General features: G+C 40.3%; 1 protein-coding gene across 1 annotated transcript; it reads right to left on the minus strand.

The window, feature by feature from the left end:
- Nucleotides 1–64: 64 nt before the first annotated feature.
- Nucleotides 65–17,354, minus strand: prkacab (protein kinase, cAMP-dependent, catalytic, alpha, genome duplicate b). The gene is made up of 11 exons (XM_026360412.1): nucleotides 16,713–17,354; nucleotides 12,369–12,430; nucleotides 10,945–11,073; nucleotides 9,393–9,491; nucleotides 7,436–7,518; nucleotides 7,048–7,174; nucleotides 6,151–6,246; nucleotides 5,058–5,180; nucleotides 3,614–3,673; nucleotides 3,417–3,521; nucleotides 65–3,308 (listed from the first exon to the last, which is right to left on the minus strand). The coding sequence occupies exons 1-11, from the start codon at nucleotides 16,756–16,758 to the stop codon at nucleotides 3,183–3,185; spliced, it is 1,056 nt and encodes a 351-aa protein (XP_026216197.1). The 5' UTR covers nucleotides 16,759–17,354; the 3' UTR covers nucleotides 65–3,182.
- Nucleotides 17,355–18,928: the final 1,574 nt, after the last annotated feature.

An 18,928-nucleotide genomic window follows, 5' to 3' on the forward strand; every position in this document is an offset into this window, starting at 1 on the left:
CACACACACACACACACACACATATTCCGTAGAATTTTACAAGTAAAACTTTATTGGAATGATACTCATGTTGCAAAATATTACACTTCGTGTTTTATGTCACTGTTCCCGTGACTTTAGACACTTCCCTTTGCAGTGTGTGTATGACTGTGTGTGTGTGTGTGTGTGTGTGTATGTGTGGCGGGGGTTAACATGGTTTACACTGGGGTCTCATTTCCCTAAAAAGTGCGACAGTATGTACCAGCGTTGTGCCTGCATCGAGAGGATCACTGCAAAAAACACCGAGGAGACACAGAATAATATTGTATTATAACATTTTGTCCATGATGATATAGCCAACATTAAACTTGACATGGAGGAAATACAGCGAATGTGAATGTCTCAACAAGTGGTTTACAACATTGCAATAAGAATAAGAATGATGATACGAATCATAAGAATAATGAGAGTAATAATATTAATAATAATAATAATAATGATAAAGCGGATTGTAAATTCGACCACAACAACCAACAAGGCAGCTGAGGACTACATTTAGCCAAAGCTGCAGCTTTTGCCACCAGCTCTCTGAAAATACACGTTTGGCTCCAGACTGATTCATAAAATGAGCTTTTCAGCTGTTTCCACTGTCTGTATGAAAAGTTTGTTCCCAGTAGTGAAGTGGTATAATGAATATATAAAGTACTGACTGGTCAGGTTAGGAAAATTCCCCATGGGTCCTCAAAAGACTTGAATGTGGCCATCGGTGAGTGGTAATTTGAGGAAGTGTAACTTTGGGAATATGTCTTACATAAGCATCACTCACCCACTACTCCATTACATTACATGTCACCTGGTATCAGGGACTAATAGTCAGAATACTGGTGCCTTTTGCTGCCAATGTCTCATAGATGATGCAATAGAAAATCTAAATCAATGGTCAGTTTGTGGCCATTTAAGATTTTCATTAATTCAGACAATTCTGTGCTTACGTAATGTATATTTAAATTAATTTCTATTTAAATAACTGCACAGTAAACCCAAGGCAATGTAACATCCCAGCATAGTATTCCTCTTTATAATGTACAGAGAGGGGGAGGAATGGTGTTTCTATAGGGACCCGGGGCTCCAGCCATAGGCCTCGAATGTTATAGATTGCAAAATAATCTGGAACAGATCATTTAGCCCACCTGCAAACAGCTCCACATTTAGTCAGTTTAAATATTCTCCCACGTGACCAATGATACACACCTGGAACTACACGTTACAAATGTGTAATTCTCAGAAAATGTGTGGCGTATTTTCCCGTTTCGGAACTCTTTCTCTCACTTCACTTGTGAATCAAAAGTCTTAAATTATGACAGAGAAACACCAAGGCGCCAGTATGAACCAAATTGGAATATCTTCATTATGGTGGCACATTAAGATACAACTATAAAGAAGGCATTTAATGTTTGAAACAGACACTAGTGTCACTTGGTTTTACTTTATTTTAAAGAACATATTCTACAAAGACCACCGTTTTGGGCACTGCTTACATCTCTGCCGTCATAGCTCAGGAGCTGAGGAGGCATTGAACACCTGAAGTGTTATGTGTCATATAATTCAAAGAGGCAGGTCGTATACCATGCTCAGATTTGTCTCTTCATTACACTTAATTCAGCTCCGGGTGCTGTACCCTTTCCTACTTGTTCAATTGTGTGTCAGTCATTTTTATTTTATCGTCATCACCACATGAAAAAACAAATACAACAAAAACATTACATTTTAAACACAGAAATGAGGAAAGAGTTGCTGTAGCATGTCACATGGACCGTGGTCCAACTTTGCAAATGATAAGAGGAGTGGGCTGGGGGGTGGTGGGGGGGGATGGACATAAAAAGATTTCTACAGAGGACCTTGAAGCCAAAGCAGACTGTAATCGATGACTGGTCAAACAGCTGTGGGACTCTGGCTCAGATGGTCTCTTTCCCTTGGAGTTAGCAGTGGCCAAATGGTTGATTCAACATGCAGAATGAACTAGTCAAGTGAGGTCTAAGCAGAGACAGCAGGTGCTTTTAAGACCGGAGTTATTAGCAAAAACCAAATCTTCAGGAAGGGGAAAACTGCGGAAGACGCTATCCAAACCTCCCGTTCCTCTTAATTAACCAGAACCTTATATTCCCAGAACTACTCTATATCATAAGCAAGTGTGTCACACACCTTCTTTACCTGCTGATCCTAATGATTCATCTTGATAAAATGTCTAATAAGTGATATGTTCAAACCTGAGATACCATTATGTTACAGTGTTCCTTAGAAACACCATTAAAACTGAGATATTTCTGTTCCCTTAGCCTCATCTGTTAGCATGATATGATATCATCGACGCCACTAGTAGCTAATAACATGTAAAAACTGAGCGGTGTAGATATGCACATAGCCTATGCAACAATGGTTAGAAGTGTAGATGAAGTGTAGGCGGACTTTTTTCCCCCCTTAAGCGTCATCTGTCGCTGACCGAAATTAAGGTGAGCACACGATGCCTCATTTTTCTGTTTTTCCCATTTTGGCTCATCATGCCGGTGACTTAACATCGTCTGTGATACGAGCGGTTCGGGGTTTAAATATTTAAGAAATAAATTAGGACAAACTTGCAAACGTAAAGTAATTGAAGCTGAATGTGTGTGCATTTAAATGTTGTACTTACTCAAAAGGGAAAGAGCGAGTTAGCCAATTGTCAGTTTAAACAGAAGAAGTATGTGCAGCTCAAGGATTTAACTTGTACGAGACTCTGTGCGCTTCATGTACTCACTAACAGGCTGCTGTAGATTCACACAGGCTCACTGATTTCTCTATAATGTGGCGCAAAAGTGGAGAAAAGATAAATGCAACAATAATAGAGAAAGGAAGATCTTGGGTGAAAATGTGTAGAGGCAACTCTAAATTAGTGGGGTTCCCAACACCCATGAATCTGAAGCACACCTTCGTAATAAAGGGATCTATAAATAAGACAGAATAATAAATAAAATGCAACAGAAAAGGCAACACTGCTGGTTTTCAGTCTCCTTGCTCTTTTTCCCTTCTCTATCCCATTTTCCCTCTGTTTGTAGCTGGTGCTTGTGATTGGACAGGAGACAGTGCTCTCTCCTTTGTCTCCCACTTGACCAGCCTACCTTTGACTCTCCCTACATCCTTCTTTCTTCCTCTGTCGCTCTCTAACTCTAGAACTCAGCAAACTCCTTGGCACATTTCTCAGTGAAGGAGACGCGGATCTCCTCCTCCTCATAGTCGTCGAAGTTGCTGGTGTCGCCTGGTCCTTTGAACTTGGGGACAAAGGGAGCTTCCACCTGCACACAGTGAAAAACACCGGTTGAGAGGCAAACATGACAAGAGGGTAGTTGCACATCTGTTCAGTATATACACACAGTATAGTACACAGTATAGTACTCCTGTACCTTTTTCTGGTAGATGGCAATCCAGTCAGTAGTTGCGAACCACTTGTGCCCCTTGATGTCATTGACGCCGTTCTTGAGGTTGCCGTAACGTTTTGTGAGATCCACCTGGTGATGAAACCCGAGACGTTTCGCTCATATGCACATTTTAATACACTGATTAAAAACTACATCAAAATAGGTGGTCTGTTTGTTTTCACCTGTAGCAGGTTCCTCAGGAGGTCCTTCAGGTCTGAACTGAAGTGAGATGGGAAACGCACCTGAGACAGAAAACAATGAGATGAGCAAATCAGTCTTCCATTAAAGGTCTGAGATGTGGTCAGGCATCTGACTACATAAATATATATATTAAAAAATTTTATTATATTATATTATATTATATTATATTATATTATATTATATTATATTATATTATATTATATTATATTATATGTATCCTGATGACTATTTTTTCAAACTTAGCTTTTTTATGTTTTGATTTACTGTAGTGGTATAGCTTTCCATGTAACAAAACAGCTTTTCTGCTTCAAGAAGTTAAGGATTGCAGCTTGAAATTATTCTGATTAATACTGACTTTTAGGTTCTACTGAAAATGAAAATGCTCTGCCAGAAAGAAATAACACTGCCATGAGTAGATTTGTTTGGAAAATTAGAGAAGAAATGATACATGCAATATGAATTTGCATTATAAGAAAGCAACGGCAACACTAAATAAAGGGATGTTCTTTTAGTTATCAGTTGCACAGATAACTGACTTGAACCCAGAGATGAACATGTATAACATGTATAATATGTATAATATGTATTTATTTCTAAATATGTGTTAACATAAAACCACTTTGTAGATGTAGAAACTTAAGAAAGACAGTAACATTTATGGATACAGCACCTGTAAAAATAATGGACAAAAAGAAGACATACATACAGTACAGAGTGTATATAAAAATAATAGATTAAAACACTGTCTACTACTAGTAGACTACTCTGATGTTTCTCAAATTCTCATCTAGACAGGTGAAACTTGAGCTGCTCAGAGTTCACAGACGTTAAGTCCAACAAGAGGATTCGAGAGCAAGGAAGCAAACCCTGATCAGGGTTTAAAGACTTTCTGGTATAATAAAGGGGCAGAAGATGTATAGTGACCATGTAGGGCTCTGAAAATGACATCATCTGTCTTGAATTGAATTCTGCATTTAATTGGGAGCTAGTGTAAAGATGCCAGCAGAGCATTCTGGACCACTTACAAAACCTGAGATGTTTTGCTATGAAACGTGAAGAGAGAGCTGAAATAATTTAGACAGGATGAGATAAAAGCACAGATAATTATCTCCATCTCAGCCTGAGACACCACAGGTCTCAGTTTCTTTAATTGGAAAAAAGAACAAAGGAGTCCAACACTTTACATGCTGGTCCACAGTCTGATCCTGGTCCAAAATGACACTAAGATCTGGCGAGTGAGGCTGACTGAGGATTGTCCCAGATGACAAATGAAAACCAAGCTGTTCCTGCACTTTGGTGACAAGACTGGCAGAGGCACAAATAAGGACCTGAGTTGTATCATTATTAATCTTCAGACGATTTTCCAATGTCTAACACAGCCATTTACTGTGTGTAGCACGGAGCAGTAATCAGAGTCACACTCACCTTTCCTGATACAATCTTTTCATAGATCTGAATGGGTTGGTCAGCAAAGAAAGGTGGGTATCCTGCTGCCATCTCATAGACGAGTACGCCCAGCGCCCACCAGTCTACTGCTTTGTTATACCCCTTGTGGATGAAGGTGAAGAAAAGACAAGAAACAGTTAAAGACGACTGCTTTGTTCACTAAACACAGATACGCTGTCAAGTGTGAATACTTAACATAGCATGCCACTGGCTTCTGGACACATTTATAAAAACTTTTCAGCTCTGTCGAACCACCTACCCACCTCTGCGCACTGAACTGCCTCACCCTCAACTTTCAAAAACTTGCTCAAAACTGAAGTCTACCCTAAAAAAAAATTTAAGTAAATCCTGCACTTATACCCCATGAACCTGAAACAGCTCTTTCTAGAGCACTCTAATTTAAAGGTTGTCTCTTTTTGGCCAAGATATTTGCTTGGTTTGTACATGACTCGTAAGTCACTAGGGATAAAAGCATCTGCCAAATGAATAAATGTAAATGTGTAAATGTGTAAATGTATATAGCTAAGCTAGTTTTTACTGTGTGCTCTAGCAGAAAACATTTTGCTTTGAATCTGTATTTCTGAGATAATGACATGTGTTGCTATATTGCCAACTCAAATTAACATTGAGTCCATAAAGCCTGCGCAGAAAATTCAGTGGTGAAAAGTAACTAATTACATTTTCTTACATATTGTACTTAACTACAGTTTTAGGGTATTTCTATTTTACATACTGTGCTACATTTCAGAGGCAAATATTGTACCTTTACTCTACAACATTTATTTGGTTACTCTGTGATAAGTAACTAGTTACTATTGAAGCTCATATTAATAACACAATATTAATACATTTATAAAACTATTGATCCGTGGTATGAAATCTATGATTATATGATAGGATAGACAGAACAGCATATGAAGCAGATAAAATAAACACCATCGACATGATAACACATCAATAATGTTTTGCTGAACTGATGTCACTTTTTGTTTCAAATGCCGAATGTCTCATTATGAAAAGAAATGTTGTTGACAATTCTCACAGATGTAAAGAATAAGCAATGCATGCTCACCTTGCTGAGAATAATTTCTGGGGCTAGATATTCTGGGGTGCCACACAGTGTCCAGGTCCGGCCCTTTACACGTTTGGCAAAGCCAAAATCTGTCACCTGGGAGAGGAAAACAATGACGAAGACAATGAGGAAGTGGGTGAGGTAATAATGAATAAATCAATAATAAAAAATAAATAAGAAATAATGAGGTATACTCTCAGAGAGCCTGGCCGAGTTGAACCAAATAAAAAAAGAGAGGAATTTTCTCACCAGTTGTCATTTGACTGTTCACCACTAGAGTGCGACACACTCTGCGCTACAAGATTCCTCCCCACCTTCAGCGAATACAGATAATTGCACACACCTCCGCCATTTTTGCACTTGTGCATATCAGGCTGTTTATTTTTAGACACTTCTATGGCTGCGTGACATCACAGAGTCAGTGATGGGGCAAACACCATTATATTAAATTGCAGATTTCCATTTTTCAGAATATTCAATACTGTAGTCGTCAGTGGTCTGTGTTTTGTTATGTGATGACACATGACATGACTAGCTTCACTTCTTAGACACTGCTTAGCTGCACTGAGAAGCTGTGCTTTGAGCCAAATGCCAACATCAACAGCATATTTTCAAATATTATGTGAATCTCAAATAAAAGAGTTTTAATTATTACATTTCGTCAACATTTTCCACACTACAATAAACAGATAATCAGCAAATCGAGCAGGATCAACTCAGAGTTATCTGATGTTATACTTCATAAATAAGAATTTCAACTGTTTTTTTATAGCATTGATGTTTTCTACTTTTACGTTTTTACATGCTTTAATTCCTAAAAAATCAAGTGCTATTAGCCAACAACGTTTTAAGTAAGTAATTTATTTGTTTTTAAAATCCTGAATCAGGATTATTTACCTGTATGTAGCCCTGCTGGTCTATGAGCAGGTTTTCAGGTTTCAGGTCTCTGTAGATCAGATCCAAAGCATGCAGGTACTCAAAGGTCAGAACAATCTGAGCAGCGTAGAACCGAGCGTGAGGCTCACTGTTCACAGGCACACACACCCCCACATGGACACACATTCACAGGGAGAGGGACAAAAGTAAAGCAGTTTAGTGGACTGTGCGGAAAAGAACAGAATAGAGATGAACAGTGAAAAAAGAAGCTCTAAACCAGATCTGAACACAGACAAGAGAATGGAAAATAGGAGAAGCTGAATTTAGAGCTCCACAATTTACTTCTTTATTTACTGTACATATAAAGTGCTTCTGTGCTGTAAACTCTATGCTATATACAGGCACCAACCTAAATCTGCCAATTCTCCGTAGATGGGAAAACATCTCTCCACCTGGTACATATTCCATCACCATGTAGAGGTTAGTGTTGTCCTGGGGAAGACAGAGGGTCTGTTAGTGACATTCAATCAAGAACACATACTAACAGTGTGTTTCAGCTCTACACTCCAGACGTGCACACATACACGTGGGATGGGCAACTGTACAACATGGAAGAAGTAAACTGTGGGTCACTAGGAATGAATCTGCTAACAACATTTGGAAATCACCTTCACTAGACCTTTTGATAGAGTTTAATAATAATAGCTTTATCATATCATAGATGCTTTCATTCTTAACCCGTTTCTCAGCTGATGCCAGCAAATACCAAGTTACTGTGGCATAACTCAAACCAAGCTGCTAATACGTGTGTGTTGTTTACTCTGTCATCTGTGTGCTAGACGACGCACGTGGACAGGAATATTCTGCTAATAGGTTTATTTGAGGCATCAAGGATATTCAATCCTGGGGCATCTAAACAGCTTAACCTGAATAAAGCCTTAACTGGAGAATGGCCATCAGCTCAGCTACTCTGCACGGCTACAACCAGCCACTGACAAAGAAAGACTACGAGAGTAAAAAGTTTAAGAAGACATAGGTTTGTGTGTGTAGCTGACAAGCACTTCACTCTCACAAATTGTATTTTTCCATCATACATTGTGACAGGTATTAAGATACCAAGAGTTAAATAATAATAAACATACAGCAGTCATACGATTAGGCAATGTTGTTGTTAAGTGAGAGTTCTGCTGCTGATCACCAAAGGTGTAATGGTGTACGTAAGCATACACTCATACATACATAGGTACCTTGTTAAATCTACAGAATGTCTGCAGAGAAGGGCTGCATGAAGGACAAACTATTAGTACAAATTATTGGCTTGCTGATGTTCCATAACCACAACTACAAACCTTCACATAGTAACTAACTAGGCTCAGTTACAGTGCATCTACAAAATAGAGAAAAGAAAAGAATAAAAATATCACATGTACAGAAGTATTCACAGCCTTTGTTCAATACTTTGTTGAAGAACCTTTAGCACCAACTACAGCCTTAAGTGTTTTCACAAGCTTGGCACCCCTATTTATGTTTTTCCCATTCTTGTGGGGGGAGCGTTGGTGCACAGCCATTTTCAGATCTCTACAGAGATGTTCAATCGGGTTCAAGTTTGGGCTCTAACTGGGTCTCATAAGGGAATTCAGAGTTGTCCCGTAGCCACTCCTTTGTTATCTTGGCTGTGTGCTTAGGGTCATTGTTCCATTGAAAGCTGAACCGCTGCCCCGGTCTGAGGTTCAGAGCGCTCCGAAACAGGTTTTCGTCAGGGATGTCTCTGTACATTGCTGCATTCATCTGTCCCTCAATCCTGACTAGTTTCCCAGTTCTTGACGCTGAAACCCATCCCCACAGCATTATGCTGCCACCACCATGATTCACTGTAGGGATGATATTGGCCAGGTGGTAAACGGTGCCTAGTTTCATCCAAATATTTGGCATTCAGATCAAATAGTTCAATCCTTTTTTCATCAGATCAGGGAATCTTGTTTATCAGGGTCTGAGAGTCCTTCATGTGCCTTTTGGGAAACTCCAGGCTGGCTGTCATGTGCCTCTTGAGGGAGGAGTGGTTTCCGTCACTCTACCATACAGGCCTGATCGTTTAGTGCTAAAGAGATGGTTGTTCTTTTGGAAGGACATGGCATACATATATCATGCCAGACAGCTCATGAACCCATAAGCCAGCAGTTGATGGTGAAAAAAGCTGAGCAGTACATATTTCAACATATTGTGGTGGGCAAGTACTTAACAGCTTACTTGCCAGGAGACAAATGGATGGGGTGGGATAAAACTTTTTCAATTCACCAGTCCCCCATGTTCAGGACACAACAACACACAGGCTTGTACACACACACACACACACAAATTCTGCATACCTTGAACGAGTACTCTAACCGCACCAGAAAAGGAAAGCTGACAGCCTGAAGAATCCTCTTCTCGTTCAGAGTGTGCTCTATCTGCTTGAGCTTCACCACCTGAAAGGCGCGACAGAGACAAAGAAAGAAAAGGCAGATTGTATCAAATAATAAACTGAAACTGAACTTACGTAAGTCATAGGTATTAACAAAAACCAACAAACTAAACGAAACATTTGATCAGGGCAGTGTCTTTTTAGTATACAAATGGACAGCTATTGGTCTCTCTCTTAATTTTTGCTGATAAAGACACAAAACTTTATTTCTATTTCCAAAGAAACAAGTAATACTGGTGTTAGATATAAATTGCATTCAAATGCGTTCAAAAAAATGTTTGAACAATACTCTTTCCTAACTGGTTGAACCACCTGTTTGCACCATTCTGGATTCATTCACCTCAGCCATAGTCTTAGGACGTTTGTAGTGAGCACCTCTTTTAAGGTCATTCCACAGTATCCCTATTAGGTTGGGGTCTAGACTCTGACTGAGCCTCTCCAATAGGTGGATTTTATTTAGCTTTTCTGTAGTAGATTTACTTTGATGTTTAAGGTCATTGTCCTGCTGCATCACCCAACATCTTCTGGGCTTTAACTGGTGGACAACCCCTCCAACCCTAATAATAATTTTTCTGTCCATAATGCCAAGCTGTCCAGGCCCAGTGGCAGCATAGAAGACTCAAATTGTGATTCTCACCTCACTGTACCTCACTGTGTGGATGTATTCATGTTGGTTTGTGTTTCCCTTTATGACATGAACATTATACAGGTTTAATCCACAACTATGAAACACTTGCTTAAGATTACTGCTGACAAAGGTGTATCAACCTGTTATTAAAAAACTCTTACTTTTTCCACTTTCTGTTTAAGGAGTATGTTCTATAAAGACATTAAAATGGTTTAATTATATTTAGGACTTAAAATCAAGATCAAATCACATTTTATCACTGCAATTAATCCAGAAAACTATAAAATTGCAAATTGACTTTTTTTTTGCAACTATGATGCTTGACTAAATGAACTCTTGTAAAACAGGAAAAAAGGATAACACCAGCAGAAACCCGAGAAATAGGTGAACATAGGTGTTACCAACAAATTGTTCCTCTTTTGGTGACACTGACTGGTTGAAGTGGCTTAAACAGGGTGAATACATTGGGGGTTGAGATACAGTACACAATCTGAACAGATGGCATCATGGCCAATCACATCAACTGCTCTTCTCCAGCAGTCAGCGAGACCCTGTTGTTTAACAATAAACTGCAAAGTTGAAATATTATTATAAATATAAAGAGCTTTTCAATACAGTACACTAAATAAAATAAAAAAACAGAGGAAGGTGCCAACTTAACTCAACTCAACTAAGATGGACACATAGATCTGAGATACTATATATATATATATTTTTATATATATATATATATATATATATATATATATATATGGTTAATTTAGTTGACAGACACACTTAAACTCCCTCCAAACCAGTGTGCTCCCCCTGACCGCTGACCCAGACTAACCTTCTGCTTGTTCAGGATCTTCATGGCATAATGCTGTCCTGTTTCTCTGTGCCTCACCAGCATAACACGGCCAAATGAGCCTGTTCCCAGGGTTTTCAACCTCTCAAACTGCTCCAGGCAAGCAGTGTTCTGAACAAAGCAAATAGGGTTAGAAGATTTTTATTAAAACGAAATGGTGGGGGATGTGGTATAGGAAGTTAATTCCGATTTTGTAAATGTGCCCTGCATTAATATCATGTGTATTTTTATACATGTATGCATATATGCAAGCTCTAAATATGTATCTAATGCATGAGAATACATTTGCGTGTGTGTACTGTACTGTACTACTTCATATTGTATACTATTAGCCAAGTGTGTGAAATGTATCCACATCAAAATCATCTACACAGTTTACAGCTGTGTCACAAGCTGCCACATGGTCATATCAGCAGTGTCTTATAGTGGAAAATAAGTAATGGCCCTGCTTTCCTGGATTCTGTATAAATTGGTCATGAAATGAGATCTGATCTTCATCAAAATCAAAAATCTCAACAAACTAATATTAGATATTTCTAAGGTGAACAGTCATGATATTTCAAGTCTCTACTGAACACAACCATTAAACACACAGAGTGATGGTGGAAAAAGTAATGGTAACAGTGTGGAACCATCTTTTGGACTGTTCTTTCTCAGAGAACTGCTTCAGCTCAGACATATTCTTAGTATGTCTGGTGTGAATGGCTCTCATGAGCTCATTCTACAGGATCTCTGCTGGGTTGAGTGTCTGGGTCACTCCGAATGGCAGATTGGTGGTGGCTCGACCAGTTATTAAAAGCTGTTGCTAATAATTTCTTCCACCATAACTCTGTATGTTTAATGGGTGTGTTCAATAAAGACATAAACGATCATGCTTGCGTTTTGCCAGCTTACACATTATATACTGATATTTCTGACTGTGGTGAAGATCAGAGCACATTTCATGACCAATTTATGCAGAAAAAATCACAAAATTCCAAATAATTGCATAGCTTTTTTTTTTTTTTTTACAACTTACGACAGAGAAGTCATGATCAGTAGCTTTATCAATATAAAATGTGAAAATAACCAATGCATTGATCTAATCATTTTTTCTGTAATTACAATTAATATCATGAGAACATACAATCACCATCAGTTTAATTTTTATTGACTATTTTTTAGCTTTAAAATTAACTCGGACAATATGTATTTGTGAAACAATAAGTCACTATCACCATATCATCTGAAGAGGATTTCAATTTAGAATTCAGTATTAAAACTGACATATTTAGTAACTACTTGGTTTATTTCATCATTTAAGTATGTTTAGGTACACAACAGAAACAGAACAGTATGTAACAGAACAGTATGTAACATTCCTGTCAGGTTAAACAATATGAACACACATACATGCTCTCACTAACCTGTGCAGGATTCTCCCACTTCTTGAGGAAGTCCTCTTTGGCTTTAGCAAGGAATTCCTTGACTGTGGAAGACAAAAGCCACCAGTGTTTACAGAAGAAAGGCTTTAGTGGTGTGTGTCTGTGCAGAGTGAAAAAATAGAGAACCTTTTTATATCATCATATATCTCAATATGTTTTTTTACCTCTTCAAGTCTTTTTTTTTTTTTTTTTACCCCTGAACCGTTTGGTGAAGCGTGATATATTTAAAAGCAGTTGCAACTTTTTGCAGGTATCTATAGTACGATGACTGACCTGAGTCCCCGTGTCACTGTGAGCTTTCTGGTTTCACTTTACCCACTCTCTGCAGCACAGAGAGAATTACTGGTTATCATTCCTGAATGTTTCTGCTGCGCTGACATGAAAACTATGTCCAGTAAAGCTAGATAGTTTGTCTGCTGTCTTGCTGACAGACAGACACACAAACTGCTGTTTTGATGACAGAGGAGAGGTCAAAGTCAGTATGGACTCACTGAAATGCTGCTTGAGTACACGCTGCTCACATCCCTCTTTCAGTGTGAACTGCCAATATGCCAGAATATTTACTATTTATTTAAGACAGGGATGAGATGCATAAAGATACTAATCTGCTTTCAGCTATGCAGTATACAGGTTCTGCCACTTGGACTGACCCAATTATATAGTTATAAATTAAAATTTATTGGGGCCTCAATTAAATATTGTGCTTACATCTACCACAAATAATATGAGAAATCTTTTCTGTGTGTTGATTATGCCTGCATAATCGGAGAAAATGTGCATTTTTGAGCATACCTCGCAGCTGTGATGCAGGTGGTGTGCTGCTGCAGCTCTGCACAAATGTTTGCAACACCCGAAGCAGAGCTGGAGCAACAACGGAAGTTTTTAAATTTTTTAAATTTGGTGAACTCTGTTGTGCTGACCTTTATGTGCAGCCACTACCTAAACATAAACTGTACTTGAACTAGTCATATTGTTGTTCTTAACCATAATCCAGCAGCAGATGGATAGTGTAGTGGTAACATGGCCACCCTCCAATGTGCCTGTGGCCTACCTCCAGTACAGTTATAAGTTGCTTTGGATAAAAGCATTTGCCAAATGACTAAATGTAGATTATCAAACTTTAGAATAACAAATTTCTTAGCATGGCACCAGGTCAACCTGATTTGCTTAACCCAGATCTTGCTCCTCCTCCTCTGCTACACTCACTACGCTCGGCCTAGCATTTCAGACCGTTGTTAAAGTACAATAAATGAAGATGCTAAAGAAGATGCTAAATAAAGATTTTTTTTTATCTGCTGTCTACATTAAGATTAGGTTTTGGAGTATATTTCTACAAAAGAAGAAGCAAGTATTTGATGAAGGTTACATATTACAGCTTTAAGTAGCATTGTAGCTAAAGTTGCATTATTTAGTACAGGGAGGAGTTTTCAGGCCGTAAATCCTGCACTGACACAGAATATATGTAACAAGATGCTTGTTTTTCTATAACATTGTCAACAAGCATTTGTTCATAACAGTGTTTTTTTATTGTAGGGAGGACCACTGACAGTGGAAAGGAGTATATGGTTAAGGTCATTTGAGACACATTTCCACAGTTTGTTGGTTATAGGTTTCTGACATAACTTGCACAGATGTTTGATTCACATCTGGTTTGTTGCTGAACTATTTCCAAATGACATAGAAAGCTCTGTTTTTACAGAATTAGCTCATCATCAGGGTCCTCTAGCTCGGCCTTCTTCCTTCTTGTTGGGTTTGTAGGCACATTTGAGATGCTCATGTTATAGTACCTCGCAAACCATACAGTTATTCCATCAATATATATTGATATTAAAAATCCACTGTTATCACTATATGGTGTGGGTGATATAATATGGTACAGCCCTAATGGTGAGCATTACTACGCAACACTGGGAAACCATTTTTACAATTTTATATTTATATATATATATATATATTTATAATTGTTTCTGGAGGGAATTTTCTAAAATCCAAAAGAAAATAATAATTAACACTGAAAGTTATGACAGGTGAAACCTGACACAAATATTTTGACAGAAAAACCTGAAATCTGGAACCAGCTGCAGGTGTGAAGTTTGTAAAAAGAGGGAATTTGACAGTCAGTCTAATGAAAGATGCTACTGAGTGTTTGGTGGTGTTTTTGAAGCTTGAATCATATTAGGGAGTAATAGTCTGGATTTCTGTCTGTCTTGCTACAGGGAGGTCAAATAGGTAATCACTGTGGTATGACTAAAGCAAAAATGACCAAAGGAAATGCAGTTAGCTTTGAGTACAAGTATATAGCACATGTTAACATTTACCTGAGGATTTAAATATTTCAGATAGCAGAGCAAAACATTGAACCACTGTCAAACCACGGTGGAGAACAGAGATGTGGTGCTGTGATACTGGATCATATACTCAGAGCTTTCATTTCAGCATAAGATACTCATTATGCCACACTGCTGAAAGAAATGTTTTATTTGCACCTGTTCTATTTATACCATGGTGAAATCGACAGCCGTAGTAAATAACTGTAGCAATGAACACACCAGTCCAGAGGCCTCTTGGAATTAGCATGTAGTCTCAAGTGTCTGCATGACAGTAAACTCACATGAAACATAGAGTACAGCAGACAGACAGACCTTTATTGGTCCACCAAACAAAACAGTGCCCACAAAGATCACGTTCGGCTCACCCACACACATTTTCAGTAGCATCTCTTTCCAAAGGAGTCGAGCAGCAGGCCTCGAGTGTTTGGGAAATTTCTGACACATAGATTGTTGGAATCTTGCCAATAATTCAGTACGGTGAAGATGCCAAGATAATTGCAGCTTACACTTGTAAGCTGCTCTGTGAGCTGGCTATGGAAACAGCACTCCATCCTGCTTCATCCTACCTCAAATGAAATCAAAACTGTGCAAAACCGAACAGCTTGTTTGAACAAAGACTATGATTTCAGCTATATATACACACACTGCTCAAATACAGGGAACACTTAAACAACACATCCTAGATCTCAATGAATGATATCTTCCAGTTGAAAATCTTTATTAATTACATAGTGGAATGTGTTGAGAACAAAATACTGGAAATCAAAATCATAATCCCATGGAGGTCTGGGTTCCAAATGATGCACAAAATAAAAGTGGAAAAGACAGATCACAGGCTGATTCAACTTCTGTGGAAATTCCTTCAGACAATTCAAAATGAGGTTCAGTAGTGTGTGTGTGGCCTCCCTGTACGCACTTCCTACAACATCTGGACATGCTCCTGATAAGACGACGGTTGTTCGCCTGAGGGATCTCCTTCCAGACCTGGATTAGGGCATCAGTCAACTCCTGGACAGTCTATGGTGGGATGTATCGTCAGTGGATGGATCGAGACATGATGTCCCAGAGGACCCACTGTAAGAACATATGCTGGTGCAGTGGGCCCTGGGTTCCTTCTGATGCATAACAATGCTAATCCTCATGTGGCTGGAGTGTGTCAGCAGTTCCTGCATGATGAAGACGTTGATGCTATGGACCGGCCTAGCCGTTCCACAGACCTGAATCCAGTCAAGCACCTGTGGGTCATCATGTCTCGTTCCATCGACTGACACCACGTTGCACCACAGACTGTCCAGAAATTGACTGACACCCTGATCCTGGTCTGTGAGATCCCTCAGGAGAACATCCGTGCTCTCATCAGGAGCATGCCCAGACAGACGTTGTAGGGAGTGCATACAGGCACGTGGAGGCCACACACACACACACACACACACACACACACACACACACACACACACACACACACACACACACACACACACACACACACAACTGAGCCTCATTTTGAAGAAGTTGAATCAGCCTGTGATCTGTCTTTTCCACTTTTATTTGGAGTATGATTCTGAATCCAGACCTCCATGGGATAGTGATTTTGATTTCCACTGATCATCCTTATGTTATTTTGTTTACTATGTAATGAATACAGATTTTCAACTGGATGATTTCATTCATCCAGATCTAGGATGTGTTGTGAGGAAGTGGTCCCTTTATTTATTCTTTTGGAGCAGTGAACACTATTTTCTTGGATTTAAATATTTGCAATATGTGTTCATGAGCTTGCGTGAGACGAGGAAATGCGTTTGCACAAAAGGACTCGTCATGGACGTACCGGTAGATCTTAACGAACTAGAAAGCAGGAATAGGCCTCTAATCAAGAGTGTACGGCACGTTATGTAAGGTAACACATAGGCTGCTGTATGACATCGACTCGGATCATTTCATGAGGCTGTATGTCAGGTGCTGCTCACGAGTGATGTGTACTGGCGACGCTACCCACCGCTTTCCATCTCGCTGCCCTTTCTGGCCGTGGGCGCGTTGCCCATGATGACAACCTGTCAACGGGCGATCCGTGGCTTTCGGCCGCCCTGCAGCCCTCTCACGCCCGTCTGAGCTCGACTGGGTCTGAACGGTGTTTCCTAAATCCAGCTGTAGCAAACGTTAACTCCGACGTCTTGATCGTTAAAGCCCCGGCAGCTGCTGATGCGGTGCCACGGCGAGACAGGATGGAGCAGCGGGCTCTCTCACTCCACGGTCATCAACAGCCGGTGGCCGATATCGAGCTTAAATCCACGGGGAGCTGTCGTTCTGGTGTCTCGGTGAGTGGGGCTTCGCTGGACCGTCAGGCCGAGCTCGGCGCAGTTGGCCTGAACACGGAGGATCCAGTCTTCTGTCCCTCCTTGCAGCCCCCGCGAGCGAGGCCCCCCGGCTCCCCACCTCTCCCCCAGCTCCAAAAAAAAAAAAAAAAAACAGCGATATCGAGGCGGGAATGCACTATTCTCAAACGAAAGCCTGTCACGTTTCGTTAACGAACCCAGCTTTTAAAAATTAAACCTCGGCGGGGTCCGACACCGACGGGAACTGGTCCAGATCAACATTGGCCCCCTGTAGCCTCGGAGACGAGCGGGATGACGGAACTACAGTCGAGCGAACGTCCCGCCCCCTCGTCAGAACCGGGGAGGATTGACAGGTGGAACTGGGCAGCGGATTGGCCGACTCGCTTCAGCGCCCTCGGACGGAGCGCTCCGATTGGCCTGTTGCAATCCATCAAAAACGGCAGCGTCCCGCCGCCCTACAAAAAATAAGCACGGGGAGCGTCACCGATTATTTTCCTCCCGACGACGTCCGCGGCGCGCCCACTTTCCCCGCGTCCTCTCCTCCATTGGCTTGGGGTGGCAGTACCGTGGGAATCTCAGTGGATGAGAGGATGTCTATTGGCTGTCAGCAGCGGGTGACAGGCCTGCCCCCCCCCCCCCAAAAAAAAAAAAAAAAAAAACCCTCCCCCCCCCTCGGCCGAGCGACTGATACACGTTTGGCTGAGTGACGTCAACCGCGAGCTATTTTTAGAAATGTTGGTCAGAATGTGGCGCACGCGCAGCGCGGTCCGGCTGGCAGGGCTTCAGAACAGATCGCAGACAGCCGTGCACGGGAGGAGGAGAGAAGCTGGTGGTAACTGGATCAATCACAGGACGGTAGAGACAATCTTTGAACAGTCGGTGACAGCACGCAGAGCCACACACACCGTCTGTCTATGCAGCAACGACTGCACGCTGTCCTCTTCTCCCTACACCTGGACTACCTACAGGGGGAGTGTGGCAAAGGCCCGAGGGCCCCTTATTATCATCGTCCTCAAAAGGAACACATAGATTTGCATCTGAATATCTGATTTCAATAATAATTTGAGATTGTGTAAATGTAAATCCAAATTTTCCAGGTTGATGCTATCAATAGGGGATCCCTACAGCCCCTGCTGGGTCTGGCACCATCATAATAGGGCAATACAGCTTACATACTTTTAAGGAAGCCCATTGCCACTAAAAGAAAAGAAAAAAAAAAAAAGAAAGGTTTGTCATGATGATAAAATAACAGTGGTAAGTCAAAATGACGAAATAAACAAAAAGATTGTGAGGTACTAATTTGAAATTTTGAGATGAGTCTAAATCAGCCAAAAAGTTAGACTCAGTCATAATTATCAGATAAGTCAACATGTTCACTCATCTCTAATTTGACTCTTTTCATAATTACAACACATTGTTTTGTTTTGTGATCATGACTAACTTTTAGTGACAGAAACAGGTATACTTAAACAGGCCCAAACTACTAATACATCAGCTTTGTTAAACTTTACTCCCTACCTATTTATGTGACATCTCAGTGACTTCTGAAAGCCCCTGTACCACTGCACATGGTGGTTTTTAAAACTACAGCTCACTTGTTTTCATTGTCTGTTATTTCCAGTAGCTCATGTTGTCCACCCAATATTACCAGAAAACACACACTTGAGTTGAGATGTTGGAACAAACTACTTTCTATATAGCGTGATTCGTGATTTGACATCTACTATGAGCAGCTATTAGAGGGCAGTCATATGGATTCTGTTGTCAACCATTTTGCAATGAACAAGCCCCCAGTACTGTAACCGGTCCTCTACTTAAAGCCATTCAGATTTTGCTAAACACTGCAGACATGTGCGAAGCAGAGGTAACAGACGAACAG

The sequence above is a fragment of the Anabas testudineus genome, chromosome 1 (assembly GCF_900324465.2).
Source record: "Anabas testudineus chromosome 1, fAnaTes1.2, whole genome shotgun sequence".
Lineage (NCBI taxonomy): Eukaryota > Metazoa > Chordata > Actinopteri > Anabantiformes > Anabantidae > Anabas > Anabas testudineus.

Coding starts and splice junctions, on each gene's coding strand:
- prkacab (XM_026360412.1), bottom strand. CDS start 16,758: ATGGGCAACGCGCCCACGGCCAGAAAGGGCAGCGAGATGGAAAGCG. Junction 7,175..7,435: donor CGGAGAATTGGCAGATTTAG/GTTGGTGCCTGT, acceptor GCCTGTGAACAG/TGAGCCTCACGCTCGGTTCT. Junction 6,247..7,047: donor ACCAGCAGGGCTACATACAG/GTAAATAATCCT, acceptor TTCCTCTCCCAG/GTGACAGATTTTGGCTTTGC.